Raw genomic sequence first — 10,109 nt, forward strand, 5'->3', positions numbered from 1 at the left:
TGCGCCATAGGACCTCTGAGGCAGATCACTCAGAGTCACATTGAAGATTTGGTGGCATCCATTCTCATGGCTGCCAACTATTGCCCTGCAAATGGTTCCCAGAATCAAAAACCACATTGCTAACCATCTCCTGGATGTTTATTTCCATCAAGATATGTTACTCTCATCTTAAACTCAAGATGCCCAAACTAAAACCATCTTTCTTTCCTTCAAACCTGCTCCTCTTCTCGACTTATCCATCCTGGCTCAAATTCTGGAATCTTCTTCTCTGGTGTCTCCCTTCTTCTGGTCCCTCACTACCCAGGCAGTCACCAAGCAGTCACAGCCTTCTCTTCCAAGTCTACATCACTTCCCAGTGTAAGATTTAGAAGGAACCTGAGATGACAGACAGCAGACCCCCACTGGAGTCGAGGGATTTGCTCAAAGTAATAACACTACTTAGAGCAGAAGCTGGAACCAGCATCCTTGTGCCCTAACACCCTGCGCATTGCTCTTGCTGAGAATATCTTCTTTCTGCATTTGTATCAACCCCCTACTCAAAAACTTGTAACCAGTTATCTGAGCCTCTCCCTAATCTTTCTGCAATTGACTTCTCTGACTTTCTGTCCCACTTCTTCCTGACCCAAAGAAGAGCTAACATTTATGGAGCATTTACCACATGCCAGGCACTATTTTAAGTGCTTTCATGGAATAACTTAATCCTCACAAACCTAAGAAGGGGGGTACTATTATTATTCCCATGCTAAGATGAGGAAACTGAGACAGACCACTTCCCCAACCTGAAGTCTCTCCCCTCCCCTGGTCTCTGTTCTTTACTTTTCCCCCAACATTGGTCAGGTTCTTTTTCTTCCGACAGCCCTGCTCTGACTCCCCGCAGCAGCCAACTGTCTCCCCTCCTCTTACCCAGAGCACGTCATCCGTCTGTCTGGCCCCCTGGCATTCTGTCTGTCCTGCCTTGTGTTTGTTCTCTGTTGGGCGCGTGTGTTCCAGTCCCCAGCAGGCCCGGCTGCTCCTTACTGAGTCTTACACGTGCCTTTGCCGCCTGGGCACCTCCCTCCGCAGGGCCCGCGCAGTGCCCTTGCCTCCTTTCTGTCTAGTACTTCTGCTCCCCTCTCCCAGGCGGCCTACCACACAGGGAGACCTGTACGGAACACAACTCTGGGGGCCAGACGGTGAGGGGGGCCAGCTAACACATTCAGACATCTCACCGGGAACCTACGGGCCACGCTGATGGTTGAGTTCACTTCCTTGCCTGCCTCAGAGGCTATCAGACTTGGTTCCATGCTAGAGAGTGACTTACATCGATCTAAGTAGTTAGGACCCAACTTTCCTCCCTCCTTCCCCTCCCACGTGGCTGACCATCAACAAGACAAGCCTGAGACCCATATTCACTTGGCCTTTTGAGAATGAGGGTCTTTCTCCTCTTTCCCATGTCCTCTCAGCGCTTGACAGAAGACTGCTCTCCATTTCCAGATTCCTTTTTTCTCCTTCTGGCTTCTCTGAATTTCCTGCCTGCCTCAGTGGAGTCCTTCTCCTTTCCCTCCCTGGCCCAGTAGCCCTCTGTCCTCTCCTCTTTTTTCCTCCCACGCCACTGACCTAGGTACTATATAGATTCTAATCAGAGCCCTGCTCTTGACTTGCTGTGTTACCTTGGACAAGTTACTTTCCCACTCTGGGCCTCAGCGTTCACATCTATAAAAGGAGGCAGCTAGACAAGATGATGAGTGACGTCCTGCTGAGTCCTGCAAGTTCACTCTCCCTTTTCCAGCTCTCCCCTCCAGCTCTCCCCTCTGAGCTTGTCCCTCAGGTCTTCTCTCCCAGGGGAGGACTGCCCTGGCCCCAGGAGAGCTGTGGCTCCAGCTCCTGTTCCCTGCCTAAGTGACCAGCCCTGCGCCTCCTCCCCAGCTCTGGCCCCGGCTCCACTCCATGTGGCCCATCTAAGAGGCTGGCCCCAGGCCCGGCGGCAACTCCACATTTCTCTGTTTTTCCTTTTTTTTTCTCTCTTTCCCGGAGTTAACAAGAAGCAGATGTGGCGCACGATGGTTGGAGAGGTGGGGGGAGGAAGGGGGAGGCTGGACCGCCAGCCAGACAGGGGGGAAGGGAGGGGAGTGAGGGAGAGAGAGAGGCGGGAGGCCAGGGCCCGCCCCACAGCCACTCTTGCGCCTCTGAGCAGCCACAGGGGCCAAGCCCTGTCACCCCCAGGATCTAGTCATTGGGGAAAACAGATAGGGAGACCAGAGGAGGGCCAGCTGGGGCGAGGGGGTGGAGGCCCAGGAAGCAGCATCTGAGAGGACCAGGCACTGGAGGCTGGGGGGCACAGAGAACAAACTCCCCTCACAAGTAGAGAAGAGGAGAGCGGAAGGAACCAAGGGAGGGACAGACAGGAGTCCGAGGAGGGAAGAGGAGGGGGAGAGGGGTCAGGCCAGGCGGCCAAGGAGGAGGCGTGTGGCTGGGGGCTGCTGGCAGGAAGCTGGGGACAGGACCCGACCGGCACTACCCCTCAGAGCAGCGGCACCCCCGCTCCGGGCAGAGGCGCCAGTAGTCAGGCCAGGATGTGCCTCTGAGGGCCACCACGGAGCACCACCACCATGGCCCCCGGCGCCCTCTGGAGCTGCTACCTCTGCTGCCTGCTGACCACAGCTGTGGGGGCAGCCAGCTACCCTCCTCGCGGTTACAGCCTCTACACTGGGAGTGGCGGGGCCCTCAGCCCTGGGGGAGCCCAGGCCCAGAGTGCCCCTCGGCCTGCCAGCCGCCACAGGTAAGTCTGGGTCCCAGCCCAAGGCTGGAAGTAGGTGGGAGGGTGGGGGGTAAGGTGGGTATCCTGGCCCCTCCCTTGGTACCCTCCCTGGGCTGTCCCCCCTAATGCAGGGAAGGGGGAAGAGGAACCCAGCCATCAGGTGGCTTCTTGCAGGCCAACCTTCCTGCAGGGCACTTCCAGGGCCCCCTGAACGGATAGGTACCCCCAGTCTAACCTCATAACCTCAGGGGCATCAGCTTCCACGTTAGGTGCCCAAGGTGCCCAGGGAAACTACTTCGAGGGGCGAGGGGCTGGCTTTCCTGCCAGCTGCCAGCTGCACACCAGCCTGGGATTCTCAGCCGACCTCTGATCCCTTTGGAGGGCTCCCTCAGCCCTGCCCGTAATCCACGATTCTGATACCACTCCTGCCTTGCTCCTTTCGGCTCTCCAGCCGGACATGGACCAGAGGTCAGCATGAATGGGGCCCAGAGTGCAGAACTGTGAGCCCCAAGGCGGGCAGGGCTTGTCAATGGCTTATTCTCTCCTTAACCCTGAACTGGACCCCTGCCTGCCCTGTCCTCTCCCCTGAGGGGTGGGTGGAAGCCAGCATCCAGGGGAACACCAGAGGAACTGGCCAGCCAGCTCACACCAGCCATGCCAAGCTGGGGATTGAGACAGAAAGGGACAGGAATGAATGCATGGATTCAGAGGCCCCCCCAGGCGCCCCCAGCCATGAGGATCAACATCTTGTAGTTGTGGTTTTCCATTCTGTGCCTCCTTCCTCCATCTTGAAAAGTCTTTATCGACTCCTGCTGCACAGGAAGGCGTAGGGGGAGCTGCCCCTGCCAAATCCCTGGTTCTCACTGGTCCCCAAGGCCCTTCATCTTTTTACCCTCCCTTAGCTCCTCTGGTAGCCCCAGGGCCTTCCTCCGGGGAGTGTGTCTCTGGCCCTTGGGCCCAGGTGGGGTTGTGCCCGCAGGAACTGGTGTGCCTATGTGGTGACCCGGACAGTAAGCTGTGTCCTTGAGGATGGAGTGGAGACCTTCGTCAAGCCCGACTACCAGCCCTGTGGCTGGGGCCAGCCCCAGTGTTCCCGCAGCATCATGTGAGCCCCACTGCTGGGGGATGGGTACTTGGTGAGGGCTGGGCTAGGGCAGCCAACCCAGGGAATTTGTACAAAGCAGGTAGCAAGGGGCAGGACCAGGGGCTTCCACTCAGAACCACTCTGAGGAGTTGCTGAGGCAACAGTTTGGCTGGTGGGATACTGAGGGCAAACTTACCTCCACCACCCTGCCAGCACCCCAGGGCCTTCTCTGGGCTGGGTCATGCTCAAGGAGAGGAGTTCAAAGTTCCAGCACAGGACAAGGGGAGGAAGAACAGAGATTTGGCCCTTGGCCAAAAAGCTGACAGCTGTCAACTGAGCAAGGCCACATGCTGGTCAGTAAGGGGGACCCAGCCTGAGGGATGGCCTAGCCCACCAGGAGCCGTCCATTTCTGAGGACAGGGGCCAGGATCACTGACAGTACAGGGAGGAGTAAAGAGGCCTCCCTCTGCCTCTCCCAGGTACCGCAGCTTCCTCCGCCCTCGCTACCGTGTGGCCTACAAGACAGTGACGGACATGGAGTGGAGGTGCTGCCAGGGGTACGGGGGCGATGACTGCGCCGAGGGCCCTGCCCCTGCGCTGGGTCCTGCACCTACCACACCGCGCCCACGGCCCCAGCCGGCCCGCCCCAACCTCTCTGGCTCCAGTGCGGGCAGCCACCTGAGTGGACTGGGCGGGGAGGGTGAGTATGGGAGCCGCTTGGGGAGAGGATTGGGTGATAGCACTGGGGAGAAAGTGTGGGGCCAGGCTGCTGAGGGAGCAGAAGAAAGGGACAGAAGGGAGTTAATGAGATCCCTGAAATTCCCACAGGCAAGAGAGAGAGAGGGAGAGAAAATGTGTGTGTGTGTCTGTGTCTGTGTCTGTGTGTCTGTGTGTGTCTGTGTCTCTGTTCTCTGTGTGTCTGTGTGTCTGTGTCTGTGTGTCTGTGTCTGTGTGTCTGTGTGTCTGTGTGAGTGACAGAGACAGAGAGATCTAGTGAAACCCAGAGGAAAGGCAGGCAAAGAGACTGCTCGCACACGCCCACGTGTGGCCAAGATCCTTCCTAGTTGGGAACAGCTGTGCGAGGAAGGGGGAATTCCTTCGAGAAGCTTGGCCCAAGGGGATAGACAGCTGAGACTACAAGTCCTAGCATGCACTGCAACTGACTACAGATCCCAGGCCCCTCAGTGGCCTCTGGAGACTGCAGAACCCAGAATGCTGCAGTCCTGGTTGCCAGGCACCGCGGATGTGCTGTGTTTGCCTGCCAGGGAGATAGCCGTGCTGTAATTATGGAAACAGGAACTTCTGGCTGACTCTCCCATCATCCAGCCAGAACCCCTACAGCTTGCCTCAGAGCTGCTTTTGTCCCTGGGGTGGTATGGAGAGGTGCCACCCAGCAATAGCCACTGTTGTGGGGTGCACAGTGCCTCCCCCACACTCCCATTTCACTCACCCTGAGGGAGCAATATAGTGTCATTCCCATTTTTTCAGATAGGGAAACAGTTTCCATAAAGTTAAGAGGCATTCTGGACGGTGGAAAGGACCTGGGCTCGGTGGTCAGATCTGGGTTTGAAATTTAGCTCAGCCACTTATTAAACTTGTAATCCGTGGCCCAGTTAATTAATCTTTCTGGTCCTGTTTCCCAGTTTATAAAGTGGGAAGAGCTAATGGTATCTACTCAATGGAGGAAAGTGCCATGGTACACATTTGGCTTACAGGCATTCAGTGAATGGAGTTTCTTCGATTTTTTTCTTGCCCAAGTCACCCAGCTAAGGAGTGGCCATATGAGCTGGGACCTCTGCCATCTTGTTGGGGCTGGGGAGAGCAGGACCTATGAGGTAGGCACTGAGCTCTGAGATCTAGTCCCTCTGCCTAATGTGTCCCCTCTCTGCCAGGTCCTGGGGAATCAGAGAAGGTGCAGCAGCTGGAGGAGCAGGTACAGAGCCTGACAAAGGAGCTGCAGGGCCTTCGGGGTGTCCTGCAGGGACTGAGTGGGCGCCTGGCAGAAGATGTCCAGAGGGCTGTGGAGACGGCTTTTAATGGGAGGCAGCAGCCAGCAGATGCAGCTGCCCGTCCTGGCGTGCACGAAACCCTCAACGAGATCCAGCAGCAGCTGCAGCTCCTGGACAACCGCGTCTCCACCCACGACCAGGAGCTGGGCCATCTCAACAACCATCACAGTGGTGGTGGTAGCAGTGGTGGCAGGGCCATGGACTCAACCCCGGCTCCTCCTGGCCACAGTGAGGAGTTGATGCGGGAGCTGGAGCAGCGGCTGCAGGAGCCCTGCTCTGTGTGCCTGGCAGGGCTGGATGGCTTCCGCCGGCAGCAGCAGGAGGACAGGGAGCGGCTGCGAGCACTGGAGAAGCTACTGGCCTCCGTGGAGGAGCGGCAGCGGCAGCTCGCTGGGCAGGCACTGGGCCGCTGGCCCCCTCAGGAGTGCTGCCCTCCGGAGCTGGGCCGGCGACTGGCTGAGCTAGAGCGGAGGCTGGATGTAGTGGCCAGCTCAGTGACAGTGCTGAGCGGGCGGCGAGGCGCCAACCTGGGAGGAGCAGCTGGGCAGGGAGGCCACCCCCCAGGCTACACCAGCTTAGTGTCCCGCCTCTCTCGCCTAGAGGACCGATTCAATTCCACCCTAGGCCCCTCGGAGGAGCAGGAGGAGGGCTGGCCCGGGCATCCTGGAGGGCTGGGCCACTGGCTGCCTGCTGCTCGGGGCCGACTAGAGAAGCTGGAAGGGTTGCTGGCCAATGTGAGCGGGGAGCTGGGTGGGCGGCTGGATCTGCTGGAAGAGCAGGTGGCAGGAGCTGTGCAGGCATGTGGGCAGCTCTGCTCTGGAGCCCCAGGGGAGCAGGACTCCCAGGTCAGTGAGATCCTCAGTGCCTTGGAGCGCAGGGTGCTGGACAGTGAGGGGCAGCTGCGGCTGGTAGGCTCAGGCCTGCACAAGGTGGAAGCAGCTGGGGAGGCCCAGCAGGCCGCGCTGGAGGGACTGCAAGGTGTCGTGGGCCATCTCCAGGGTCGTGTCGATGCACTGGATGAGACAGCTGCAGAGTTCACACTGCAGCTGAATCTCACAGCTGCACGGCTGGGCCAACTGGAGGGTCTGCTGCAGGCCCGTGGGGATGAGGGCTGTGGGGCCTGCGGTGGTGTCCAGGAGGAACTGGGCCGCCTTCGGGATGGTGTGGAGCGCTGCTCCTGCCCACTGTTACCCCCACGGGGCCCGGGGGCCGGCCCGGGTGTCGGGGGACCAAGCCGTGGGCCTCTGGATGGCTTCAGTGTCTTTGGGGGCAGCTCAGGCTCAGCCCTCCAGGCCCTGCAAGGAGAGCTCTCTGAGGTTATTCTCACCTTCAGCTCCCTCAATGACTCACTGCATGAGCTCCAGACCACCGTGGAGGGCCAGGGTGCTGATCTGGCTGACCTGGGAGCCACCAAGGACCGCATCATCTCTGAGATTAACAGGCTGCAGCAGGAGGCCACAGAGCATGCTACAGAGAGTGAGGAGCGCTTCCGAGGCCTGGAAGAAGGACAGGCACAGGCTGGCCAGTGCCCCAGCCTAGAGGGGCGATTGGGCCGCCTTGAGGGAGTCTGTGAGAGGTTAGACACAGTGGCCGGGGGACTGCAAGGCCTGCGTGAAGGCCTTTCCAGACACGTGGCTGGGCTCTGGGCCAGGCTACGGGAAACCAACAGCACCAGCCAGACCCAGGCAGCCCTGCTGGAGAAGCTGCTGGAGGGGCAGGCTGGCCTGGGCAAGCGGCTTGGTGCCCTTAACAGCTCCCTACTGCTCCTGGAAGACCGACTTCACCAGCTCAGTCTGACGGACCTCACTGGTGAGAGGGGAAGAGGGGGTGCAGAGTGAGGGGCCTCTTTCAAGTCCTTTCTTTCTCCTCCCTTGACCCTAAGACAGCCCCGCCCTAACCTCATCTACTTTCTCCTGGCCCTGCCCAGTATGAATTGCAGACCCACCACTGTCCCAGGGCTTGGTTTGTCCACAAGAGATGACCCAAGGTCCCAGCTCCCTGCCCTCCCCTGATGGCTCAGACAGGCCTTTGGGTGGAGGCGGGGTGCTGCACTGCCAGCTAGATACCCAGCATGGGCAGTGAAGGGCCTTGTCACCTGTCCATGGAGCCACCATTTTCCTTGTCCTTTGGAAATTCCTCTTATGGCTCTTCTTCAACCTAGCTTTGTCACTGTAGGGCCTGCAGGTGAGGCTGGGCCCCCAGGGCCTCCTGGGATGCAGGGACCCCCAGGCCCTGCTGGACCTCCAGGACCTCCAGGCAAGGATGGACAAGAGGGGCCAATTGGGCCACCAGGTACGTGTGCTGAGATCCTTGCTGTGGCCAGGGTAATCACCCACCTAGGCTGACCTGGGCTTGACATTCCACTCTGACCTTGACAGAGAAGGAGGGAAGGAGGCGAGGAACTGGGGCTCCTACATAGCTGATAATGACAAGGAAAGTGACTAGGAGCTAGGATAGTCATTGTGTTGGCCAACTGGCTACAGTGGCCTCACTGCTGTGTTGAAGGCTGAGCCTACGAAGGCTGAGCCTACAAAGGCTGTGTAGGTGTGAAAGGCTGGGGGCTAGGGCTCATAGCCCAACAGTTGAATAGAACGGACCTTCTCTATTCCTCCTTTTCTTGATACCCCCATTCCTGCTTTGGAGTCTGCATAGCACCTAGCACAGTGCAAAAGACTCAACAGATGTTTGCTGAGTGACTTAGCAAAAGCTGCCCTACTTCTCACTGCTCCCTTTCCTCTTCCCACAGGTCCCCAAGGTGAACAGGGTAAGTTCCTCTCATTCAGTGCTGGAGGGAGGGGAACTGAACTAAGGTTTGGAGGATACCTCAGGCAGCTATGGGGTTAGAGAGGGAAAGGGGGCTGGACAGCTCTGCACCAAGCATCCACTCTGACACCCTCTTCACCCCCACCCAGGAGTGGAGGGGGCACCAGCACCCTCTGTGCCCCGGGTGGCCTTTTCAGCTGCCCTGAGTTTGCCCCGGTCTGAACCAGGCACAGTGCCCTTCGACAGAGTCCTACTCAACGATGGGGGCTACTATGATCCAGAGACTGGTAAGCTCGGGCACTGGGGCGAGTCAGGGAGGCTGTGCAGTGATATGTCCCTATTCTTGACTTTTCAGACAAGGTGAATCTTCGTTCTTTGGTTTGGGGAGACCCGTGTTCTTGCCTTCATTTATTCATTCTCACCACAGTTTGGGCTGAAGGGTGGGGTTGGGAGGGGAGGCGCCCTGGGTCCAGAGCTCTCTTCTGGGGGCCTGCTCTTGCCCAGGCAGTTTGAAGTGCTGGGGATGCGGAAATGAACAAAACTGAATGCCCTGCCTTCGTGGAGCTTACATTACAAGAGAGGAGAAAAGACCCAGCAGGTCCCTCTCTGGTCCAGGAGTTCTGGATGGCCTCCCAGAGGCCTTCCCAGTCCCTGCCACCTGTCCCCTCCTGACCGCCACTCTTGCCCCCAGGCGTGTTCACGGCGCCACTGGCTGGACGCTACTTGCTGAGCGCAGTGCTGACTGGGCACCGGCACGAGAAAGTGGAGGCGGTGCTGTCTCGCTCCAACCTGGGCGTGGCTCGTATAGACTCTGGCGGGTACGAGCCTGAGGGCCTGGAGAATAAGCCGGTGGCGGAAAGCCAGCCCAGCCCAGGCGCCCTGGGCGTCTTCAGCCTCATCCTGCCGCTGCAGGCTGGGGACACCGTCTGCATCGACCTGGTCATGGGGCAGCTGGCGCACTCGGAGGAGCCGCTCACCATCTTCAGCGGAGCCCTGCTCTATGGGGACCTGGAGCTAGAACAGGCGTAGACCAGGGGCTGGGCCCGACCGGCCCAAAGTGTCTACGCCGGCCAAAGAGCCAGCTGGGGCGGCGGCTCCCCGGGGTCTTGCCAGGGACGGGGCGCCGACCCTGAGCGGGCCGCTGTCTCCGTACCCGCCGCGGCACAGGCGCCCAGAGTAACCTCCTCCTCACGGTCGGAGCGTACGGGTCGAGGACTCTGGGGGTCGCCTTATTGGGACTTTTGGTCTGATCACCGTCCCCTGCAAGACCTGGACTGCGAAAGAGCCGATCCTTGCACCCTTTCCTCCCCCAGCTGGCTTTTTGGCTGATTCCCTGGGCTCCGGGGCTCTCCCGAGGGGGCTCCGGTCCCCATTGCCATACTAAACTATTCAGGAATAAAGACACTTGGTTTTTCTAAAAAACAAAACAAAACGAGAAAAGCTGTCTGCTCCAGTATGTGTTCAGGGGTACACAGGAATTCACAGGGGATTGGGTGAGGGATCCCTGGGTTCCGGA

General features: G+C 59.0%; 1 protein-coding gene across 3 annotated transcripts; it reads left to right on the forward strand.

The window, feature by feature from the left end:
• The first annotated feature begins 2,154 nt into the window (after positions 1 to 2,154).
• EMILIN1 (elastin microfibril interfacer 1) lies at positions 2,155 to 10,033 on the forward strand. Of its 3 annotated transcripts, none has more exons than XM_074341797.1 (8): positions 2,155 to 2,758; positions 3,699 to 3,842; positions 4,301 to 4,521; positions 5,714 to 7,639; positions 8,006 to 8,122; positions 8,577 to 8,594; positions 8,743 to 8,880; positions 9,285 to 10,033. In XM_074341797.1, exons 1-8 carry the CDS (start codon positions 2,589 to 2,591, stop codon positions 9,620 to 9,622), a joined length of 3,072 nt encoding a protein of 1,023 aa, XP_074197898.1. In that variant the 5' UTR covers positions 2,155 to 2,588; the 3' UTR covers positions 9,623 to 10,033. The 3 variants fall into 3 exon arrangements, with proteins under 3 accessions (XP_074197898.1, XP_045367763.2, XP_010946812.2); XM_010948510.3 differs by having other exon boundaries at positions 2,156 to 2,758; positions 3,717 to 3,842; XM_045511807.2 differs by lacking the exon at positions 3,699 to 3,842.
• Positions 10,034 to 10,109: the final 76 nt, after the last annotated feature.

This window comes from Camelus bactrianus, chromosome 15 (genome assembly GCF_048773025.1).
Source record: "Camelus bactrianus isolate YW-2024 breed Bactrian camel chromosome 15, ASM4877302v1, whole genome shotgun sequence".
NCBI lineage: Eukaryota > Metazoa > Chordata > Mammalia > Artiodactyla > Camelidae > Camelus > Camelus bactrianus.

Excerpts from the sequence above, each read along its gene's own strand:
- EMILIN1 (XM_074341797.1), top strand. The coding sequence starts at position 2,589 with ATGGCCCCCGGCGCCCTCTGGAGCTGCTACCTCTGCTGCCTGCTGACC. Across the intron at positions 3,843-4,300 it reads CAGTGTTCCCGCAGCATCAT|GTACCGCAGCTTCCTCCGCC; the intron begins GTGAGCCCCACT and ends TGCCTCTCCCAG. Across the intron at positions 4,522-5,713 it reads GAGTGGACTGGGCGGGGAGG|GTCCTGGGGAATCAGAGAAG; the intron begins GTGAGTATGGGA and ends CCTCTCTGCCAG.